Source organism: Schistocerca cancellata, chromosome 2, assembly GCF_023864275.1.
Source record: "Schistocerca cancellata isolate TAMUIC-IGC-003103 chromosome 2, iqSchCanc2.1, whole genome shotgun sequence".
Classification (NCBI taxonomy): Eukaryota; Metazoa; Arthropoda; class Insecta; order Orthoptera; family Acrididae; genus Schistocerca; species Schistocerca cancellata.
The window spans coordinates 537,783,593-537,809,043 of NC_064627.1; the positions used below are offsets into that span (position 1 = coordinate 537,783,593).

The following is a 25,451-nucleotide window of genomic DNA, read 5'->3' on the forward strand; positions in this document are numbered from 1 at the left end:
GTGTCCTGTTTCATTTGCCAGTTGATCTAATTCTTAAGTCTTTTTCGCACCTACGATTTCTTCCTTAGACAGGAGTTCAGCCTTCATTTCATCGACTGAAAATGAAATATTCTCTCTCTTTAACCACTCGAAAATATCTGCCTTGAGCTAATTTGAATGTGGCAGCTTTTCTATCTGAATGGAGTGGTAGCTGGCAATAACTGACCCTTCTTCCAGCGCAGACAACAGTAAAATAAACCAATCCTTAAAAACTTCTCCATTCATTGCTGAATGTTATTCGGATTGGCAAGAACTTTTCCCACCATGAAAAACAAGTTTGGCCACTAGTATGAAGCCTGTGGTTAATGAACCAGCATGGGCGATGATTAATCGGCCACCTCTACCAGTAGGCACTTTCAAACTGCTGTTTCCTTTGGAGCCTTGCTGTATATACTTATTGGAGTGGTTCTGTGAAACCCAAGTACACTAAAGGCCTGGTTGTCTTCAGCAAGCAAAGAAGTGCATTGTATGCAAATACTTCGCTCCTGCTGCTGCAAGGGAGTAGAGAAGACGAAGAATGAAGATCTCCGAGCCCAAGTAATTAATTTTTTCACTGAGGGCAGCCTGTATTTTTTTAGCCATTAGATACTCTCCTCTGTCATAATATCCAAGTACAGTTCTAAGCATGAGCTCTTTGTTAAAATCATCAAAATCAGTTGATTTCTGTTCATGTTCATATCCCTTTCTTGGAGAATCGAAACACTCATTCATGTCTGGAAATTCTGCCAATGACACAGATTTGGTAATATGGCCTACAGTTGACTTTAAGACACCACACACTTCAGCAATAAGTTTATGAATTTGTGCAAAAATTAAGTTATTTCTCGCTTCTTTGTTGTCGACCAGATCAGTAAAACACTTGAGTATATTAGATATGATAATTATCAATTGCTTACGAATGTCCTTCCACCCTTTACGCACACCGACCAGAGTATTACATGCAGGCCGTTGCTCCTTCATGTTGTTCACCACCAAACAAACGGCAAAGCACCTTCATAAAGACAGTAAGACACTGAGATCAGATGTGAACACTCGATATAGCACGGTAACACTGAACTTTCGGATGCTCTGACCTACTGCACCGCTAACGGTACCTACATGGCAACAAAACCGAGAGGCGGGCACATCACAGCCACAACCCCTGCTGGCGGCAGGCAGCAGCCGTGACCTTGAGAACTCTACTTTCGTGCTGGCCACTATAAGAACATATAATTTCTGACTTAGTTCACACAAATAATTTACTGACAAGTCAGTCAAAATGGAATTAAGTGTTCAGTGTTTACAGTTATCAATGGGAACAACTGGTTCAACACTGTTGTTACTGTCTTCTATCCACAGACTACTTTGATGTCACTCTCTACGCCAGCCTATCCTGTGCAAGCCTCTTCATCTCTCTGTAACTACCACAATCTACACTGGTTTGAACTTGCTTACTGTATGCAAAGCCTTGGTCTTCCTCTACTATGTCCAACCCCCACACTTACTTCCATTTCCAAACTAACAGTTCCTTGATGCTTCAGGTGGTCCCCTATCAAATCTACGCAGAAATTAGTTTAGTTTACCTAAACATATTACTTAACCACTAGACATTCAAATTTTGTCACCCTGTAAATTTTATTTCATGAACTGAAACTGGTAGTACCTACAGAGGAAAATTGGACTCACTCTATCTGAGATGATACTACCTATGCAGTGTAAGTGTGCTACTTGTGCAAAAAATATTGCAGATATTGGACTTGAACATTAAAGTATCTGTACCTACTTTCCAAGGCACAAATTACAACATAAAAAATAAATTAGTCAATGAAATTATGAAAATACAAATAAATAAGAGGTACAAGCATACCTTGTAAGAGAAATATGATATATGGTCTCTTGATGAATGTACAATAATGTTAACTTACATAGTTTTCAAAATACATTAATGAAATTAAATTTACCTTCTTTGACATTTTTTGATGGAAATGTTCAACCATGTGTGCAGTGCGAAGACTTCGTTTGCCACGTGTACCACTGCCACCGCGTGACTGCTCCTCAACTATATCTTTCTCATCTGCTGATGCAGGCAACTCTCGTTCTGGTCGAGATACGAGATAAGGACCGAAGAGATCACCACTACCAAGTGCCGAATGTGGGCCGCTCTTACAAAAAACACAAATCCACGTTGGATCTGATGTGTGCGCATCATATCGTGCCGACAATGTGCTGCTGAATAGCCCACCACCACCTTTACCTGTAGTAAAAGAGAAGCAATACTTTCATATCTGCTATTATGGTCAGGTAAATGACTATATGAAGCTTGTGCTCAACTCCTAAATCTACTGGAACATGTCAAACATATTTAAGCTGAATTACATGTCTCATTCCATAGCTATATCTGCCCCCCCCCCCCCTCATACCCCAGTACAGTGTGTGCTAAGATGGTCACAGATTAAAAAACTGCTGTGTTAGGGCCCTAAACTTTCACCTCAGCATCTATTTTAGCAATCTCTAAAAATGAGGCTTTAATATGTTATAAGTATTCTTCCCATGTAAGACAGAAAATGTGATATTCTCTTCCGCACAAAATTTGAATACAGCGCTAATCTTATGGTTATAGTGAAACACAGAGTTTCGTATGTACAAATTAATTTTGATCATTTACAAAAGAACATGTTGTTCAACAAGCCATGTATGTTGTTTAAAAAATAATGAGGGCACATTTACTGCCAACTGAAATGGTGCTTATGGAAAAGGAAAGTTTACTGAAATTAAGATGCATTTTTGGGCTTCCCAGAATGATACTTTCTGCAGGAACTAATATGAAAACAAAATAAACAAACAATATAGGAACCTTGGACACAAGCAGTGTGCAGAAAGGTGTTCTCCAGTTGGAAATAGATTACAAATTTTGGCTCAAGTCTAGATCAAGGCCAGCAGCAATCATGGCGGTACTCATCTAGTGCTCATAGGTTGACAACTGTCAGTTTCACAGAGTCAATAGGATGATTCTATGATTCTTATACTTAACAAATGAGAGGCAAGAACAGAAGCAATGTATTTCTAGAACCAAAATTGAAACCATTGTCTTGTTTGCTGTTTTTCGTTATATTAGTGAGCTTTGAGAAAAATAGTTTGTAATTATGGCAGCGAGAGCTATAAAGCGGACCGATTTAAATGGTTTAGTTCTAAATGCCAACGTATTTAGTTGGTGTATGTCTCATTCTAGACTTTCACACAAATTTTCATAAAATCTGGATACCAAAAACTTAAGTGCAGAAATTCATCTAATTTAATACAATGAAATGAAAACTATAACTGGCATATGAATCAGTTTTGAGGATACAATGCTGACAAATTGACTGTTTTGTATCATCCACAATTCTCATTGGTGGCAACGAAACAAATTGGATAATTCTATCAAAAACACACAAATTATGCACAAACAGCTACTTCTGAAAATAAAAATGACAAAAGATAATAAAGAATAAATTTTTATAATGCAGGTAATGGTAATAAAAATACTGGAGATAACATACTGCCAACTTATAAATGTCGTTTTGAAGTAGTGCTTTGAAATTAGGTACTGAGTATCAGAATCAAAAGAGCCTAAACAGAAATATAAAAAAACCAAACAACAAATACCGTAAGTAATTAAAAAAAATTGTCAGCAAAAAGATATAGAACATAAAAAATGCTAAAAATATGAAGTTACATTAAATAATGCCCGGGAAACTGTATAGTTTTTAACTCTTTCATGACAAACGGGATATACGTGTCCCATGTACAAGTTTGTTTCCCGGAGTTCACAGGGATATGTAAGTCCCACATCTGTGTGGTACTGCCATCTAGCATTGAATGTAATAACTGTTTGGAGCCAGGAGGCTCATTGTTTGGCACCTAATGTGTGAGGTATCACTTAATTGTTTCAGTTGTACATTGTGTGGCTTGTGTTTCACTGATTTTATGAAATTTTTTTCCTGTCTGCAATTGATAGCCTAAGTGAAAGTATTTAGCCTCTGTTTTACATTGTTTGCTAGAACTAAACAGATCTATGCACATATTTATAGATAAAACATTTTTAAATCAACTTAATTGTTTTGCCTTATGACCAGTGTTAGTAGAGATTTCTATTTGTGCCTTTTGTTCATATTTGTGTCTAACTTTTTACATTTACATATTTGATTTGGTGCTGATCGTATTTCATTTCTGTTGATTTAGTAAGAATGGAAAACTAAACATACTCCTGGTTAGTTTTTTCTAATGAATACTTGCCTCCCCATTCTCTTTATATTTCTTCCAGTTGAAAGCTGCCTTACAAACATAATGTGAATAAATCTATTATTACTGTTCCACATGATGAAACTGTTTACTATTTCAACCCCCCCCCCCCAGTAAAATTCACCATTTGAGTGACCTACTGCCAATAGAATATCTTCCTCTCCACTGCTCAAACTCGTCTACAACACTCCCAACAGGTGTGTACACCACAATGGATGCAGGACAGGCCATAACTGAGATTGTATCATCTCTATCATCTGTGATGCCTAATTCCACTTTATTTAAAACGATTATAAAACTAAAAGCAGCTGAATTTTGGAAACACGGCCTGACTCGCTATCCTTTACAAAAACAAGAAACCATCTTTTACTGTAATATGTGAAATTTTAATTCATTCTGTCATTAAACGGTTAAACAATTACATCTGGACAGGCTAAACAAGCAATAAATAAATGGTATTTCACTCACCCCTGTACTCAAGATCATTATGGTAGGATGAATTCTTGCGACGACTGGAACCTATTGATGTTTTCCTGTCATTGCCTTCATCATCATCCAAACGAGCTGGGCCATTAACTACAGTAACACTGTAGGGACTGTCACGGGGTCCTTCTAGATGAACCACAGGGCCTCGTGACCTCCCACTGCTGGCATTACTACCACTGTCAGTTGCAACACCACTTGCATCACGGCCCCGTCTTCTTCCGGCTGCCAAAGGTATGGGGCTGTCACAAGTTGCACCCGCTTCAAGTTTTGGTCGCTTCACCTTTTTCTTGTGTGATGACAGCCCTTCATCACTTATCCCACTAACCCGTCCTGCCTGTTTCCTTTTCTTTTTCTTGGGTGTATTCTCTGATGAAGAGAGGCCTAGGACATTATCGGAAGAACGATGTGAACTATTTCGTGAACCCTTAGGTCGGCCTCGTTTTGAAACTCGTGGTTTTGTATCTTGTGGCGGTGGTGGTGGAGCTGGAGTTGCAGTCACAGACGGAGAAGTATTTTCAGAACCACTTAAACATTCTAATGCCTTTGCTGCCATTGTGGAAGAATCTGTAACAGATGATGATGGAACTTCCACCTTCACAGTATCAGAAGAAACATTATCTTCCTCTACAATTCCTGCAAACATTTTCTCAAGTTCAGTTTCAACATCAATTATAGTACTTTTTGGCTCTAATTTTGGCTCAGATTTCACACTATCAGAGTTGAGAACAGAAAGGAGGTCATCTGCATTATCATTCTTTTGTGGAACACTTTCACTTTTCACAGATGATTCTACAGAGTCAGTATTCTCCGAGGGTGCAGCTACAATATTGTTAACAGCTTCTTTTGTCACTTCTTTTTCTGCAGGTTTACTATCCTCTTCCCTCTTTATATCACTTTCAGAATTATCAGACAGTAGCCCAGTCAATTTGGTTACAGTTTCACTTTCAGTGACCACGGGCTCCACTTTCACAGCTTCTTTCAGTTTCTCTGAACTATCAGGCATGTCAACTGGAGCTGTCACAGTATCTTCTGATCCTGGTGCTTTTGAGCTGTTACTATTACTCTCCGTATCACTGGATGTCTTTGCAACTCTGACAGGTTTGTCAAGTTTCCGTTTCCGTCTTGGCTTGCCATTGTCTTCATCTGTGCTCCCATTGAATGTAGGTGATGTAGTGCCATCTTCATGTGCTCTACTAGCAGGCCTCTGTGGAACAGCAGAATCACCGGGTGACGGGGACTGAGCATCACGACCACCACCGCTATCTTCACTTGTGACTGCTGGAGAGACAATTACGGATGCAGGAGCCACAACAACCTATGGAGATAAAAAAGGTCACAATTATTCAAAATTCTGAAATCGGCAGCCGTTGTTTCATTAAAACAAGCCACACAAAATATAAAAGTAAAAGAATGGTAATCACTGGCAGCCAACATATAATAATTCACCTGTCAAATACAATAAAACCATCCACATGAATAAAAACTTAACTCAATGACTGAATTAACAATTTTAATAGCAATTATGCGATTCTGGCCACAATCATTTTCAGAGGGGGAAAAAAATGTTTACACACTGAAAAATGAAGACAAAAGAAATAATAATTTGCCAGTCAACAATGTGAAATCATCATCATCATCATCATCATCTCCTCTCCCCCCCCCCCCCCCTCTCTCTCTCTCTCTCTCTCACACACACACAAAAGGACTATTAAGAGCATAGCAAGTAGTAGAAAAATTCTATGTCTCCATTTATTTTTGCATAGATGGAAACTAAGGATGGAATATGTATATGATTGCTGCAGAAACCACTTCTGAGAATAGACTGACACCTTCATTTCCAACAACAGGAAAACTGCTATTCGTAAATCAGTATAAACAAGCTCTATCTATATAAATCATACAAGTACTATGAAAGTGTCATGGAGGTGACTTTTAATCCATTTCATTTTCTCTTCCCATCACCAATTCCACTATCATTCCATTCACATATGCTACAAAGGCTCCTCAAGAACCAAGGAGCCTGCCCAGGAGGGGTGGCTTGCCTGCCTCTACAATACCGATAGGTGTGACGAAAAAAGTCAACCACATTAGAGGGGTATCTACGGAGAGGTACAACAAACACATGATTCCTGAAGAGGGCAGCAGCCTTCTCAGTAGCTGCAGCGGCAATGGTCTGATGATTGTTCTGGCCTTGTAATCTCAGTCAACATGGCATTGCTCTGTTGGTATACAGCTGAAAACAAGGAGAAACTACAGCTGTTACATTTTCAGAAGACATGCAGATCTATAGCATGGCTTAATGATGATCGCATCCTCTTAAGTAAAATATTCTAGAAGGAAAATAGTTCCACTGAGATCTCCAGACAGAGACTACTCGAGACTATGTTCTCAGGAGAAACAAACATGGCTCTCTACAGTTCATAACATGCAATGTTAGATTGCAGGGTTATAAATACAAAACCAAATAGGGGTAATGCAGGAGTAAGTTTAATAATGAATTAAAAAAAATAGGAGTGCGGGTAAGCTACTACAAACAGCATAGTGAACGCATTATAGTGGCCAAGATAGACACGAAGCCCATGCCTACTACAGTAGTACAAGTTTATATGCCAACTAGCTCTGCAGATGACGAAGAAATTTAAGAAATGTATGATGAGATAAAAGAAATTATCCAGGTAGTGAAGGGAGACGAAAATTTAATAGTCATGGGTGACTGGAATTCGACAGTAGGAAAAGGGAGAGAAGGAAACATAGTAGGTGAATATAGCTTGGGGTTAAGAAATGAAAGAGGAAGCCGTCTGGTAGAATTTCGCACAGAGCATAACTTAAACATAGCTAACACTTGGTTCAAGAATCATAAAAGAAGGTTGTATACATGGAAGAATCCTGGAGACACTAAAAGGTATCAGATAGATTATATAATGGTAAGACAGAGATTTAGGAACCAGGTTTTAAATTGTAGGACATTTCCAGGGGCAGATGTGGACTCTGACCACAATCTACTGGTTATGAACTGTAGATTAAAACTGAAGAAATTGCAAAAAGGTGGGAATTTAAGGCGATGAGACTTGGATAAACTGACTAAACCAGAGGTTGTACAGAGTTTCAGGGACAGCATTAGGGAACAATTGACAGGAATGGGGGAAAGAAATACAGTAGAAGAAGAATGGGTAGCTCTGAGGGATGAAGTAGTGAAGGCAGCAGAGGATCAAGTAGGTAAAAAGACGAGGGCTAGTAGAAATATTGAATTTAATTGATGAAAGGAGAAAATACAAAAATGTAGTAAATGAAGCAGGCAAAAAGGAATACAAATGTCTCAAAAATGAGATTGACAGGAAGTGCAAAATGGCTAAGCAGGCATGGCTAGAGGATAAATGTAAGGATGTAGAGGCTTATCTCACTATGGGTAAGATAGATACAGCCTACAGGAAAATTAAAGAGACCTTTGGAGAAAGGAGAGTCACTTGTATGAATATCAAGAGCTCAGATGGAAACCCAGTTCTAAGCAAAGAGGGGAAAGCGGAAAGGTGGAAGGAGTATATAGAGGGTCTATACAAGGGCGATGTACTTCAGGACAATATTATGAAAATGGAAGAGGATGTAGATGAAGATGAATTGGGAGATACAATACTGCGTGACGAGTTTGACAGAGCACTGAAAGACCTGAGTCGAAACAAGGCCCCGGGAGTAGACAACATTCCATTGGAACTACTGACGGCCTTGGGAGAGCCAGTTCTGACAAAACTCTACCATCTGGTGAGCAAGATGTATGAGACAGGCGAAATACCCTCAGACTTCAAGAAGAATATAATAATTCCAATCCCAAAGAAAGCAGGTGTTGACAGATGTGAAAATTACCGAACTATCAGTTTAATAAGCCACAGCTGCAAAATACTAACGCGAATTATTTACAGACGAATGGAAAAACTGGTAGAAGCCGACCTCGGGGAAGATCAGTTTGGATTCCGTAGAAATGTTGGAACACGTGAGGCAATACTGACCTTACGACTTATCTTAGAAGAAAGATTAAGGAAAGGCAAACCTATGTGTCTAGCATTTGTAGATTAAGGAAAGGCAAACCTATGTGTCTAGCATTTGTAGACTTAGAGAAAGCTTTTGACAATGTTGACTGGAATACTCTCTTTCAAATTCTAAAGGTGGCAGGGGTAAAATACAGGGAGCAAAAGGCTATTTACAATTTGTACAGAAACCAGATGGCAGTTATAAGAGTCGAGGGGCACGAAAGGGAAGCAGTGGTTGGGAAGGTAGTGAGACAGGGTTGTAGCCTATCCCCGATGTTATTCAATCTGTATATTGAGCAAGCAGTAAAGGAAACAAAAGAAAAATATGGAGTAGGTATTAAAATCCAGGGAGAAGAAATAAAAACTTTGAGGTTCGCCGATGACATTGTAATTCTGTCGGAGACAGCAAAGGACTTGGAAGAGCAGTTGAACGGAATGGACAGTGTCTTGAAAGGAGGATATAAGATGAACTTCAACAAAAGTAAAACGAGGATAATGGAATGTAGTCTAATTAAGTCGGGTGATGCTGCGGGAATTAGATTAGGAAATGAGACACTTAAAGTAGAGAGGATATAAAATGTAGACTGGCAATGGCAAGGAAAGCGTTTCTGAAGAAGAGAAATTTGTTAACATAGAGTCTAGATTTCAGTGGCAGGAAGTCGCTTCTGGAAGTATTTGTATGGAGTGTAGCCATATATGGAAGTGAAACATGGACAATAAATAGTTTGGACAAGAAGAGAATAGAAGCTTTCGAAATGTGGTGCTACAGAAGAATGTTGAAGATTAGGTGGGTAGATCACGTAACTAATGAGGAGGTGTTGAATAGAATTGGGGAGAACTTGACTAGAAGAAAGGATCGGTTGGTAGGACATGTTCTAAGGCATCAAGGGATCACAAATTTAGCATTGGAGGGCAGCGTGGAGGGTAAAAATCGTAGAGGGAGACCAAGATATGAATACGCTAAATAGATTCAGAAGGATGTAGGCTGCAGTAGGTACTGGGAGATGAAGGAGCTTGCACAGGATAGATTAGCATGGAGAGCTGCATCAAACCAGTCTCAGGACTGAAGACCACAACAACAACAACAATGTTAGATCACTTAACTGCACATGCAGAGAAATGAAAGGCTGTATAAATGTGATTAGGGGACAGATGGATGCCAAAACTTCCTGTCAGATTAGAACTGCGTGCTGGACCAAGACTCGAATTCTGGACCTTCGCTTTTTGTGGGCAATTGCTCTGCCACCTGAGCTACCCAAACCCAAGCATGGCTCACGACCCATCCTCACAGCTTTACTTCCACCAGTGTCCTATCTCCAACCTTCCAAAGTTCACATAAGCTCTCCTGCAAAACTTGCAAGACTGGCACTCCTGGAAGAAACGATGTTGCAGAGACATGACTAACCCACAGCCTGAGGGATGTTTCCAGAATATTACTTTCCCTCTGCAGTGGAGTGTGTGCTGATATGAAACTTCCTGACAGGTTAAAACTTTATGTCACAGGAGAGTGTCTGAAGTTTGGAAAGTAGGAGATGAAATACTGCTGAAAATAAAGCTGTGAGGATGGGTCATGGGTTGTGGTTGGGTAGCTGTCGGTAGGGCACTTGCCCGTGAAAGGCCGAGGTAGAGTGTTCAAGTCTCAATCTGGCACACAGTTTCAATCTGCCAGGAAGTTTCCGATCAGCGCACACTCTGCTGCAGAGTATAAATTTCATTCTGGGAAGATACATGCCACCTACAGGAACAAAGTAATATCTGGAGAAGAGAGAACATAAATGTATATTAAAACCTCAGATGGCAAGCCTGGTGTGACAAAGGTAAAGCTGCAAGATGGAAGGAATATCAGTCTATATAAGGAACAAAACTTGAAGATAATATTGTAGAAAGGAAAGAGGAAGTACACGACAATGAGATGGGCACTACAATACTGCAACAATCTGACAGTAAATTTTAATATCTAATTCGAAACGAGGGCCCTGAAGTAGATGAATTCCTTCAGAGTTATTAGGATCCCCGTGAGTGACATCCATGACAAAACTGTTCCATCTCTTTGGCTTAGTGTATTAGACAGGCACAATACCCCCACATTTTAAGAGGAACGGATTCATTCCTATTCCAAACAAAACAGGTGCTGACAGATGTGAATATTACAGAACCATCACTTAAATGTCATGGCTGCAAAACAATAATAAAAAGTGGCACAAGTCGACCTTGAGGAAAATCAGTTTGGGTTCAACTAAAATGTAAGAACATATGAGGCAATACTGACCCCAAGTGTCATCTTAGAAAACAGGCTGGAGAGAGAGAGAGAGAGAGAGAGAGAGAGAGAGAGTAGGATGTTTGCAGCTATGTGGTGTGAAAATATGCAGGGAGACAATGCTATACAGTGCCAGCCACTTTGCAAATCATACAGACCATTTGCTATGGTAGGAATGGCACTTGAAAGTAGTTCATACAGGTTGGTAGTAGCTTCAACGACTTCAGACTTCTGTAGCAACCACACAAAGTGTTGCTGGTCTCCTTTGTTCGCATTTAGTGTTTGACTAACTCAGTCTGTGATTTTCTTTAGTCCACATTTATTTACTTGTGTGTGTTAAACGGTGTACCACTTCATAATGGGCAAAAAGACAGTGAGACAAGTTTACAAATAAAGATAAGTGTAACACTATTCAGGAAGCGTATAAAAATTCACAAACAAAGCTTGTTGACATTGCACAAAAACTGAACATTCTTCCATCATCATTAAATACAATAGTGAGCAAACAAAAAACTGAAGCATCACATTTTGAAGGAGGAAATGGAACACAAAAATGAGTGCATGACAGTCAGTTTCCAGCACTGAAAAATGTGCTACTAAACTGGATAACACAATCTCGTGTTTCGAACGTTCCAATTGATGGTACAGTGATTCATGCTAAAGCAAAGTATTTGACACACGAGTCTTGCAGATTTCAAAGCATCCAATAGTTGGATCGAAAGGTTCAAGAAAAAACACAATTTACTACATAGATGTGCTCAAGGTAGGCTGGAAGCGTGTGAACATTGACACTGTTTAGTCACAGAAAAATACTCTTCCACTAATCATAGAAAACTGCAGTCCCAATGATGTCCTAATACAGATGAAACGGGCTTATTTTTGCAGCTTTTGCCTGACAAAACTCTGGAGATCAGAGGAGAAATATGCCACAGTGGAAAATTTAGTAAAGAGAGGCTGTTGTATCATGTTATAACGAAAGTGGACCTGAAAAGTTGTTTCCAGTAGTAGGAAATAGGACACCACAATACTTCAAAAATGTGCAGACATTTCCATGTGTGTGTTTAAAAATCAGTAACAACAACTATTTTCAAACAATTCTTGCATTTCTGGGATACAAAATTGGGATTCAGAAACAGGAAGATCATCCTCTTTGCTGACCACTGTGCAGCAAACCCCCCAGATACACTGTATCTATGCAATATAAATGTAGTGTTTTTCCCTCCCAATTGTACAAACCATCTTCAGTCACTTGACCAAGACATTACCAAATACCGGAAACAAAAATTACAGGAAGATTGATGTACAGAAGCTACTAGCTGGTCTTCATACTATGACGAGAAAAGTTGCGATTTAGGAAGCTACACATTTTGTTAAGGATTTTTGAGAAGATAAGGCCGCTTCAGCTGTAAGTCCTTTACCGATAGGTGTGACCAGTTTCACAGTCTTTTAGTTTTGTTATGGTGCAATAAAATCATGATCCAGTTGAGAAAAGAGAATAGCATGATCCAGCATTCATAGTCAGCAATTTTTTGCTAAGTAGCAGAACATGTCTCAATTTTATTGCACCTCTTGATGGAGCTAAAACATTGCAAAACCTGTCATGCCTGTAAATAAAGTACCTATAGCTGAAATTGTCTATCTTTTCAAAATGATATATCCAGACTGTGGCTACTCTGACTAACAACCCTGATTACAAAGTCTGCTTTTTAAGAAGTGCCTGGTATTCTGTGCAAGAAAGCACTATCTCAAACTGCTTCAATAAGGCTGGCTTTCACCAGCACCAGTACTTACAGAAAACATCATGCCAGAAAAAAATAATTGTAGCTGAACAGCAGCAGCAAATAATGGGGAAGAAGAAAATACCGACTGTCTTCGCTTCGATGAATGTGTTGATTGTGACAAATATGTTGTTGTCTGTCAGTCCATGACAATTCATGAAGCGTTGCAGGAACAGCTGGCAGAAAATTAAGAGGAAAGTGAAGACGAGAATGAACCAGACCTTTTATAAGTTCCTACAATGTCAAAAGCTACTGGAGCAATGGACATAGTTAAGCACTATGTTTTGAGTTTTGAAGTCGACGGAGAAGTGATGATCACATTGAGCAAGATGGTCATTCGATATTAAAATTAGGACAAAAGAAACATTCAACTATTAACATGTTTTTTTAAACTTTTGTGAAGACAGGACAATGCACAGTATGTTATTGTGTTATAGTACAATTGGGCTAACAAGATATACCATATTTACCTGAGTATAAGACAATCCTGAATATAAGACGACCCCTCCTTTTTTTAAAATGTTCCTTGAGAAAATAAATTTTTTAAACTTATTCTGTCTATTCAAAATTATAAACTTATAATGACATAATGTATCTGCTTAAAAAGTAACATTACAATTTCACATACTTAGGCCATTTATTCATTGTCTACATTTTGATAATACAAGGAGTAACAAAATGAAAGAAATTGTTTATGTTATTTTTTATCCTAATATATTTTCTGTTTATTTAGCCTGTCATCTGAGGTATAATTATTTTTAATCATAATCATCATCATCCTAACAGGACAGCTGTGAAACTTCTATCCTGGTTGTCACAGATACCTGGCTATTTCTTCCGAATATGTTGTGATTTTTGAGGTTGTGGTTGGGTGGGACCTGATATAACATAAAGCGGATTTTGTTTCTATACTGACATGAGAATCTTACAATGTCTGTTGCTTCCAAACATATCGTCTGCCCGCTGTTGTCTCATTGGCTTTGTAGAACCAGCAGCTGACCTACCCCTCTATCGTTCCCATCACACCTCATGGTTAGCATCGACAATAGTGCTGCATGAAATATGTAAATATGCCACTGGCCCCAAACTAGACTTTCAGTATCTTCTGCAGAATTTTATGCTATGTTGAGTATTTGTTCGATTTTAAAGTCAATTCAATTCAGAGTACAAATAGATTGAGGCAAACTGCAGCTTAAACTTGGTAGACACTCATAAAAATCCAAAGAACACAGAATAGACTCCCATGGTTAGCAACATAATGAACTTCGCTGCCCGCTCACCATTCCCCATCCTGCAGTTACAATAGCTCTAAGCCACACTGGCATCACTGTTCCCCCTTCAACCCTTCCGTAGTGCTGTGCTTGAGCAATAGGAAAACACAGACGGTAATATCCTTAACAGTACAGGTCATATGCAACAACAGCAAGTAATAGATAAATAAAAGATCGCAATCACAATTCAGTGGATTTCTTGAACTTTCACTTGTACCGCGATCTCCACAACGGGTCATTCCAAGGTAATTTATTCTTGCGATAACAATTGAAGCCATGTCAATGTGATTTATTTTGCCTGTTAGATGTTTAATTCTGGGTTATTTTCTTTCCTGTTTCATCTTAATTTCACCCTCTTGCTCTGAAACTGATTAAAAGCTGGTGATGTTTTTCCCTGGTATTCTAATACACGATCAGCGACCAAATTTCTCATTTTCAACTCACTTGGTACATCATTACAGTTTCTCACAACCAAATAGAATACTGACTGGGGTTCAGAATCAAGGAAAGGTATTTGGAGGACAAGATATTCACCTTCGAATGTTACTTTTACTCAAAAAGCAGCATAAATGTACTGTATGTATGTGGTGTCCATATATGTACAAGAACTTTTATTGCAAACCTGTTCAGTTTATAACTAGATAGAATTCACTGGTATTTCCTCCAGTGCTTCACAAAATTGTTAATTTTTAAGCTGAGCATTAGATTATTGTGGCGGCTAGTTCATAGTTACTCACATATCCCTTGCACATTGCACTTGCACCGCAAGTCAAATGCCATGATTATGCAAGCGAGGTCGATACTGTATCAAGCACTTCAGTTTATCGGCAAACCTTGACTATTCAAACGAAATCATTGTAGTGCCCTACCCTTCAGAGTTCATCAAAACAGATTTGTACAAAAACTCTATAAATGTAAGACGACCCATATTTACTCTATTAAACTAATGTAACAAAGTTGATCTGAGCGGCTATAGTTTAATCTGTGAATATGAGACAACCCCATATTTTTCTGATGACGAATTTGGGAAAAAGCCTCCTTTTATAATCAGGTAAATATGGTAAAATATACAGACAGTTTGTTGAAATGAAAACCGCTATTCAGTTAGCAGTAGCGATTCACTAAGAAGAGACATTAAATGAATGATGGGCGTTTAGTTTTGAGAAGAGTAATAAAAATTTCGATTTTAGTTTATTTTTATTTTTCATCATAATCACATACTAGGTACATACTTTGGACACTAGAGAGTGCGCCTTCATGTCACTTGGCTTTCCTGCATTCCATTTGGCTGATGGCAGAAGTGTACACATTTGATTTACCAAATGTTGCCATATTTAACACACTTTTGCTTATTGCATGCCAACACACAATTTTGAGAGTTTCTAGGTCTGATATTCTGAACATGACCTCGAAAATGCACATTTTGAATGATACTTTACACATTGCCATAACATGCCAGGAAATGTGGCATTATGAGAGCCCATATTACCCCAAATATGGTGCCTGTAATTGTGCATTTTCATAGAGAATAAAAATCAAATCATGACCAAATTTGGCATTTTTCTGTAGTATGTTTCCCTGCTTATGACGTTCAAAATCAGTGGCCCTTTCAAAAATGTGCTAACAAAATTCCACTGTACTTTTGAAGAATGTGTGCAATCCAACATTGCCTCCTCATAGTCGAAAAGGCATCTAACCTAGATGTATGTGACTTAAAATCTGTTATGTACACTCACCGTGCTGACGGGAGTTTGTGGAGAATGTTCGGAACCTGAGCTAGTGCTCTGAGCACTCCCCTTCTTGGTACCACTCTCAACAAGGTTTTCCAGGATTGAATCAACTTTCTTCGTGCGTTTTATTGTGCCACTCTTCGGAGATCGCACAGGTGAGACTGGCCCAAGATCTTTGGAAGATGTAGGGGCTGGTGACGGTGAAGGTGATGGTCTCGGTTGTGGTTGCTGCTGCACTCCTGGTGGTGGCAATTGGTGGCCATCATCTGAGTGACGACTGGCAGGGGATTCTGGAGGAGGTGGTGGCGTTGGTGTGTGTGCTGGAGCAGGTGCTGGTGCTGCAACAGGCGCCATTACAGCAGAACCACTAACAACGCTGGGAACTGACGGACTTGACGTCGCAGGTGCTACTGCAGGTTCGTGTTTGTCTCCACTGATAGCTGCACCACCTCCTCTATCCGAAGTAATTTCTGGTGATGGCCGACTTGGTTCCAGTGTTGCCGGTGACATTGGGGTAAGTTGAGAGGGCATTGTCAGCTTTCGTGGCGTCTGGGCAATGACACTTACCTACAACAGAAGATAATTATTCTTGTTTTAGATTACCTTTGTTTGCCACCACGAAAAAGGAGTCAAAGTTATTTTACAACTTCATCACATATAATCAAAATTGCAATTTATTTTTCATCTCCAACAAACCATGTAAGTTGGAAATCCATGTTTTCTCTTTGTTGCTTATGTTCATAGTACTTGATACGAGAAGCAATTGTGTGAAAACTAGAAGCATCTGGCTTTAAAACCAACTTTCATGTACATTTTTGAAATTTTGTCTGTTTCTATCAATTATGGTAAAATCAAATTCAATAATTAACAGAAGAAATAAAGGTAACTAGTCATGGTATAGCTGAGTTGTCCTAGTAGCCACAAAAGGACAATTTAGCCACACGTGTTTGTTTTTGTTAATCTGTTACAAACGAATATAAACAACGTCCAAAAGTTTAATATCACTTAAAATGTTCACGTACCTGTGGAGGACGCACCACTTCACCCATATAATGAATGGTTACTTTTACTCTAATTATTTTTATTCCAACCAGGACATTCGAGCTTTGCATCAAATTAAATATGGTAAAGCAACTTAGAAATACTTTTTGAAGACTTTTGCAGGTCACAAATTCTGTAATTGCTTCCATTATACAATTCTATGTTCCCTTCGACAGATGGATATGAAATCTAAAAATCAATATTTTTCAACTACTTTATCTTATTGAATATTTTCATGGAAGTGTATACATTTCTTTGATTAGAGAGATACTCTGCCAAATGTTGCTGAAGTAATGTCAAACCTTATTAAGTAGCAGAACTGTGCTTATGGTGCTGTTTCCCAGTGGTACTACAAACATGTTGGGTGGAGTTACTGGGATGACACAAAACAGTTTACTGTTCAGCCTCATTCAATGTCAGAAGTACAACACACTATTTTCCTACGTTAAAAATATGATTAGGGTGGTTGTTATTCTGGTTGATTATAACATTTAAATAGCACTTAAAATCAATATTCTCAAAAAATATCTAGTTTCTTTTTCAATGTAATTGAAGCTTAAAAATCATTAAACATCAAGATCTGATCACTAATTGAATATGCTCTGTTGTTGGCTGATGCTTTGTGACGTCAGAGACTAGGAGTAAGAAAAAGCTATACATGTGTTATAGGAGTGTTAGAGTTACGACACTTTTATGTACTTTTTCTACAAACAGTTTAGCTATTTAGTGATGGAACGCACAGGTTACAACTTTTAAATAACAACAGAAAGAAGTTTTGTGAACACATGTAGTGGAAACATTGATGTGTTTATACTACACCAATTTAGAGAGGCAATATACGCAATGACGGACTTTCTTTTCCCTGCTCCCTGCAACATCATTAAACTTGGTCAAAACTATGGAATTGTACAACGTTCGCAAATGGGTCCGTATATTATAGCTAGATTGCCAACTATCAGTCAAGAGCTACAACCCAAGACACAAGAAAAATATTCTTGGCAAAACTTTGTGCCGATTTCTTCTGTACAAGACACTCAGCAGAGATACTGCATGCAGGAGAAGTTCGGTAGCACACCTGAATGGATCAAATACATTTTTGAAAGTTTTACATGAAATACGAAAACAGCATTAGCAAGAACTGACTGTCGTCATCATTTCGATTGTGGGATGCTTTATAGACAGGGTGGTCCATTGATCGTGACCGGGCCAAATATCTCACGAAATAAGCGTCAAACGAAAAAACTACAAGGAACGAAACTTGTCTAGCTTGATGGGGGAAACCAGATGGCGCTATGGTTGGCCCGCTAGATGGCACTGCCATAGGTCAAATGGATATCAACTGCATTTTTTCAAATAGGAACCCCCATTTTTTTTTATTACATATTCGTGCAGTACATAAAGAAATAGGAATTTTTTAGTTGGACCACTTTTTTCGCTTTGTGATAGATGGCGTTGTAATCGTTGCAAACATATGGCTCACAATTTTAGACGAATAGTTGGTAACAGGTAGGATTTTTAAATTAAAATACAGAATGTAGGTGCGTATGACTATTTTATTTCGGTTTTTCAATGTGATACATGTACCTTTGTTAACTTATCATTTCTGAGAACACATGCTGTTACAGTGTGATTACCTGTAAATATGACATTAATGCAGTAAATGCTCAAAATGATGTCAGTCACCCTCAATGCATTTGGTAATACGTGTAACGACATTCCTTTCAACAACGAGTAGTTCGCCTTCTGTAACATTCACGCATGTATTGACAGTGCACCGACGCGTTGTCAAGCGTAGTCGGTGGATCACGATAGCAAATATCCTTCAACTTTCCCCACAGAAAGAAAATCCAGGGATGTCATATCCGGTGAACATGCGGGCCATGGTATGGTGCTTCGATGACCAATCCAACTGTCATGAAATATGCTATTCAATACCGCTTCAACCACACGCTGGACATCCATCATGTTGGATGTACATCACCATTCTGTCATGCAGTGAAACATCTTGTAGTAACATCGGTAGAACATTATGTAGGAAATCAGCATATGTTGCACCATTTAGAATGCCATCGATAAAATGGGGGCCAATTATCCTTCCTCCCATAAACAGCTACTTGGGTATCATCATTTTTGCAAGTCGCGGTTGACGTTTCACATGTGGCTGAACACTTCCTGTTTCCTTAAATAAAGTAACTATACAGCGAACAGTCCGGACACTTGGATGATGTCGTCCAGGATACCGAGCAGCATACACAGCACATGCTCGTTGGGCATTTTGATCACAATATCCATACATCAACACAATATCGACCTTTTCCGCAATTGGTAAACAGTCCATTTTAACACGGGTAATGTATCACGAAGCAAATACCGTCCACACCGGTGGAATGTTACACGATACCACATACTTATACATTTGTGACTATCACAGCGCCATCTATCACAAAGCGAAAAAAGTGGTCCAACTAAAACATTCAAATTTCTTTACGTACTACACGAATATGTAATAAAAAATGGGGGTTCCTTTTTTAAAAAAATGCAGTTGGTATCCGTTTGACCTATGGCAGCACCATCTAGCGGGCCAACCATAGCGCCATCTGGTTTCCCCTTTCAAGCTAGACGAGTTTTGTTCTTTGTAGTTTTTTTGTTTGATGCTTATTTCTTGAGATATTTGGCCCGGTCACTATTAATGGACCAGCTTGTACAGCTTCGCATACTCTTAGTTTGAGAAATGGACAACAGAGTATAAATGCATTTACTTCGAAACAAACAATTCACTTTTGGAAAACATTGCTAGTACTGACGATATCACCATATGTCCCAGTACAACGAGGTGTAGGATTATGAGGTTATATGGAAAGATATAAAGCATGTACAACATGCAGGTGACACAAACATAAGAACTGAGATGTTTGTGATAGTAAACTAACATTAACGACTAAAGCCGACTGCAAAAGTTGAAACAATAAGGATCCTTGGTGGGTAGTACAAAGATAAAAACATAGTTTCTAGTGAAGTGAAAGGTCTGTGGTCATATTAACTAGAAAATATCTTTCTGAACGTGGCTTGTGTGAATAGAGATTGCAAATGTAAGCACATGTAAACAGCAAGGAAAACACAATAACAATCTCTTTCTGATCAGTATGCTGAAGTTTTGTAATTGCGATTTGGTTTTCATATGGGAGGACTGTCGAGTCGTTTTTCAAGTAAGTTAAATTTTTATTTCAGATTAGTTTTGAACTATAACAATAGTTTTGAACAATAATTGAGGTATAATTTGGTAAAACAACAATTTTCACTAGGAGTTTATTTTTGTTGAATGATGCTGGAACACTCAAAAACAACTTTTCAGGAGTTCTTATAGATGTATTTATACAGTATGGTACTACACACCAATTGTAACCAATTTTCTGAAATGTAAATTAGAAAACACATCACTGTGAATTAGCATTATAACCATAGGAGCAACGAGATAGCCAGGATGTCACTCACTTACTTGGAAGGAGCGTTTTTACGGGCTTTCAAATTACTTGAATTTCATTTCCGTTATTAGAAAAGAATACTGAAACTCGAGAGGAAGAAAAGCTTGTTAGGAGCATAAAATGACATAATTAATGATTTAAGACGATTTCCAGAATACAGTCAAATACCCTATTTGCTGAACATGCCCAAACAATTTTCAGGGTTTTTTTGGTGAGGGACCTGACTGCCTGCTTCATAACTTAGGCTCCTTGGATTCTCCTATCCAATATTAACCCAACAGTGGACGTGCCTGTGGCAGTTAGCTGCAAGATTTAGTTTTCTGCTAGTATTACAATTAGTGTTACAGTTGCGTCCACGTCCAGATAAGTATTTGTTATTCTCAACAGATGTCACCACTTAGTACATCTGCGCAATTCATGCTTTCAGCAGTTTGACTGCTATTGTTGTTTGAAACTTGAGTGTTGTGTTTGCAACGTGTTTGCCGCTATGCGCCTTGTGGTGTAATTATTTTCTATATTTGTGTTTTTCTTTCGCCTCAAGGTAACCTTTCTTTTATATTAGTATATAATGAATATTCGAATCGAATCAAAGTTCCCATATTCAATTTTCATTACTTTTTACGATCTTGGATATTGATTTGCTGTAATATATTACTTTTATAAAAACATGTGTTTCGTAATGTCTCATAAAAGCATGAAAACCGAGAAAAAGTTGGCATTTGATAAGCAGCATCCAACTGTATGTCCTGAAGAGAAAGTACTGCAAGAATTGTCAGAAGAAGAATTACAAGGATTGTCAGATTCATGTGAATCTGAGACAGAAGAAGAAGTTATTGAAGAAGAAAACCACAGTAGTGACTCCGAACAATAAACAGAGGAAAGAGATGACCAGTTGATTGAAGAGGGGAGACAACAAACAGATGATTACTGATTTTATGTAGTGAAAGATAAAGAAACTATTTGGAAAACTGAACCGCTTCCTTCTTCTTCTAAAACCAAGGCCAAGATCATCCTAATAGTTTAGCCAGGTTCAAAAGCAAGTGCTGAAATCACGGAAAAAGAAATTGATGCATTTTACCTATTTATTATTGATGGGATGATTGACAACATTGTGGAAAATACAAACCGATACATCCAGAATAGTAAAAGAGCTGAAGTTCAATATTCAAGAGAATGAGACTGCTGAGATGCCACAAAACAATAGATGAAGGCTCTATTAGGTGCATTATATCTAACAGGTATAAAGAAAAAAGGAAACATGAATTGCTGTTAGCGGGATGGAGATGATACACGAATAATTATTTTACAAGCTCTCTTCAACTATAAGCGCTTTCGCTTTCTGCTTCAAACTCTTAGGTTCGACGACCTGAGTACCCGGAATGAAAGAAAGCAAGTGACAAATTAGCACCTATTCAGGATTTCCATCAAGAGTTTGTCAACAACTGCCTTGTTCACTAAAATGTCAGGGAGCTTTTCACTATTGACGAGATGTTGCATCCTTTCAGAGGACGCTGTGGATTTGTACAGTACATCCCTAATAAGCCTGCAAAATATGGAACCAAGATTTATGCCTTGTGTGATTCCAAAACATTTTACACCCTGAATTTTGAAATTTACTGTGGCAAGCAGATGCCAGGACCCTAGCTGAAGTCTAACAAGCCTGATGACATTGTGCAAAGATTAGTACCACCAACTGAAAAAACAAACAGAAATCTTATGACTGACAATTACTACAGTAACTTCCCACTCGCTGAAAATCTCAAAGGTTTGACTCTCTTGAGAACCATGAATAAATATAAGAAGAAAATACCTCAAGAATTCCAAGCAAATAAAAGCCGAGAAGTCCAGTCATGTCCCTTCGGTTTTCAAGACAATTTTTGTATGGTCTCAACTGTTCCTAAAAAGGACAAAGCTGTGAATTTTTTTATCAACAATGCATAGCACAAATGAAATAGATCAAGAGACTAAGAAATCGAGAGTGAATTTGGACTACAATCCTACCAGAGGAGGACTAGACACTGTAGATAACATGTGCTCATCCTACAGTACTTCCAGAATAACGCCATGGTAGCCACTTGCACTTTTCTACAAACATCTAGATATTGCTGGGATAAATGCAAACATTATTTTCAAATTCAACAATCCTCATAACAATGAAAGAAGACGAATTTTTTTTAAAGATCTTGCTCTGGACCTAATGGAAGAACATTTGAATCAACGAACGTTACTGGAGACACTTCCCAAGGATATTCAGGCCCTCTTGACAAAGTATAGGAATGAAGAAAGGAAGACCAAGAAGCCAACAAAAACTGGACTTTGCTACATATGTGGCAGGCATAAAAACAACAGAACCAAAACAGTGTGTATAAAATGCAAGAAACAGTGTCATAGATAAAAAATGTGAGCAATGTGAAAGTGAGCTGCAGATGGAAGGTGACCAGTTTATTCACAATCATAAACAGGAGTGGGAATTTATGAATGCTCCATTTCATTTCATGTGTCACCTTGTTACTTTCTTTTCACGTGAATCAGTGCAATTAAGTGATATAATTAAAGAACCATGAAGGCAATAAATTACGATGACAATAAAAGACAATTGTGACAGCAACAAATAAATAGAAGATTACTTTTGTAGAGCCATGTAATGTTATGTTATGTTTTCTCCAACAACATGTAAATGGCAATTATATACAGATTATTCTTTTTTAGGTTAAAAATGTAATAATAACTGTGGCGTAAAAGCCGCAACACGCCCACTCATGGAAGTATGAAAGGCGCGCCCAGCAGACGGTTAAATTAAACCAGTCATCAATCACAAGATTGTTTTGAACATCACAATGCTTTACTAATAGTGCTCCTGTCGTATGTGGTAAGCTGTTGCATTCGTCTGACCTTTGAGCTAATTTACCCAGGTAATTATTGTGGAGATGGGTGGGAGTGGGGTGGGGTATGGAGCGGGGGCAGCTAACAGTTTAACGTGGATTCTGAACCACGGTGATGCTCCACATTTGTCACATCAGCACCCATCACCAGGGTGAAAGAAGTGGTAAGTAACAAATAAAAGTCATAGGACTTACTGGGGACAGAATCCAGGGATTTTTTCGTCTCCTCCTGTTTTTTCCTCACTATCCTCTTAGTTCTAACTCCACTACCCATTCCACCTCCTTTATCTTCGTACTTACTTCTCGTTCTGTCCTATTATTTCTGGAATTAAGCCGCTACAGTCCTTATCAATGAACCTCCAATACTCTGAAGCCTCTTCACTTCACCTCCCTTTGTCCTTAACAACCAAATCCCTCTCATCCTGGGGTGTGCTGACTTGCCCCTCATTTCTAACCTCTAAGGATACTGTTTTGTGTTTTCAAGTGCACCTTTCAGCAGTTCTTCAATTTTGCCTTCTGGAGTTAAGTGCTGAAGAGCCGTTTTGTCTCCTTGTAGTTTTAGAATTTTCACAGTGAATTTTCATCCTGATAAAAATAACCACAGTAATAATGAAAATGCAATAAAACTGTTTCTATGGCATTCTGCCAATGGCACATTACAACATATCTTCGGTTATAAAATTACACACTCGATTCAAGTAACATTTATGTATGTCTCAAGCATTAACACAAAAATTAATGTATGTCTCAACTGTTAAAACAAAAATTACTAACCGTATCTTTGCTAACCTCCCCGTTAAGTGGCAAGGGCTGCTGCTGTAATTGTGACTGCTGTGGTCTGTGAGTAAGAGGAAGAGGGCGGCGGTAACTGTCAGCACTTAAATCAACACTTCCCTCTGCTACAACACTGGGCACTGGCTGTTGGTGCTGGTGCGATGGGGGAACGCCAGCTCCTGGAGACCCTGCGACCGGAACACCAACCCCAGCTGCAGCTGCTGAAGCTAATGCAGCACGGTTCATTTCTTGGTTCACCAATAGCTGTAAACTGAAGAGGGGTCCAGTAGCACCTGCAGCACCTACACCAACACCCACACCAGGCTGTCCATGACCATGACCTGATTTAGCCCAAGCACCACCAACATGTGCATGTTGTGGCATAGGGCCTGGACCAGCCCCTCGAGGATAGTACCCAGGCGGGCCTTGGGCTCCAGTCGCTGGTCCTGCAAAAGTAAAGAACTGTGGTATCACAACTATTATGCATAAAGAAAATGATTTTCAAAATAAATCCACAATTAAGTGAACAAAGAGAAAATTTCTACTTGTCAATGTAAAAGGGTCACATGCAAACACAAAATAAAAAAAGTCTTTTTTTCAAATCAAGACGTAGAAGTGAGTTTATGATATAATCATGGAACCTACATTGGGAAGATACAACACAATAAAGTACTGTAAGAAATTTCAGTTTGAACACTATACACCAGTAAGCATCTAAAATTAAATGGCATATGTAAGTTAGCTGAACTACTCTTGAAAGGTGATATAGTACACTCCCGCTTTTACGTTCCCAGAATTAATGTTATGCCGCTGTTTACAACATTTTTTGTTGCTCCTGTGAAATTTCTTACGTCCACAATGTAAATTCACACCCAATTTTGCATTAACAGATTTATAATTTCCCCACAATTTACACATTGCGAAAAAATGACAGAAAATTATGCTCGCCATATGTTGGCCATCAAGCAGTGTTTACAAACATTACATAGCTAACTTTTTGACACCAGGGCACTATCCTCAGTGGCAGGTAAACATGGAAAAGTTGGAATAATTCATGCCATATATCTCCTGCCGCTGCCATGCGCAACTCAGCGGGGTGGTTGATGAGAGCAACTAGGTTCGTTCGAATTCAAGATATCATGACCAATCACAATCATTTCCAAACTCACTCTGGTGTGCATCACAGTTTTGTGATTGTTGTGTTCATTGTGACACCTCTATCAAACCATATTTAGTGTGTTTTGGCATTTGATCACTTGTAGCACTAGTTGTGGGGGGGGGGGTCTTTCGTTAACACTTCCACTAGTTGACACTATCATTCACTTTGCATAGCTCACATGTTTTTGGTTTAAACGCAGCACCAATCACGTATTTTTTCATGCCGAGCAAAAAGTGTTTCGAGAATTTATTTTCACTGTCAAGTGCATTA

At 38.7% G+C, this 25,451-nt stretch overlaps 1 protein-coding gene across 5 annotated transcripts in view; it reads right to left on the reverse strand.

Moving 5' to 3' along the window:
* The window catches only part of LOC126162088 (nascent polypeptide-associated complex subunit alpha, muscle-specific form), a 148,728-nt gene that overhangs the window by 50,378 nt on the left and 72,899 nt on the right, over positions 1 to 25,451 (reverse strand). For all 5 annotated transcript variants that reach the window (XR_007535017.1, XM_049918362.1, XM_049918365.1 and 2 more), the window contains exons 5-8: positions 24,023 to 24,468; positions 15,850 to 16,410; positions 4,768 to 6,100; positions 1,980 to 2,272 (exon numbers count right to left, since the gene is read on the reverse strand). Coding sequence is in view for 4 of the 5 variants with exons in the window: in XM_049918362.1 (XP_049774319.1) it covers positions 1,980 to 2,272; positions 4,768 to 6,100; positions 15,850 to 16,410; positions 24,023 to 24,468 (2,633 nt within the window). In the remaining variant the exon portion in view is untranslated. The remainder of the gene's footprint in view (positions 1 to 1,979; positions 2,273 to 4,767; positions 6,101 to 15,849; positions 16,411 to 24,022; positions 24,469 to 25,451) is intronic.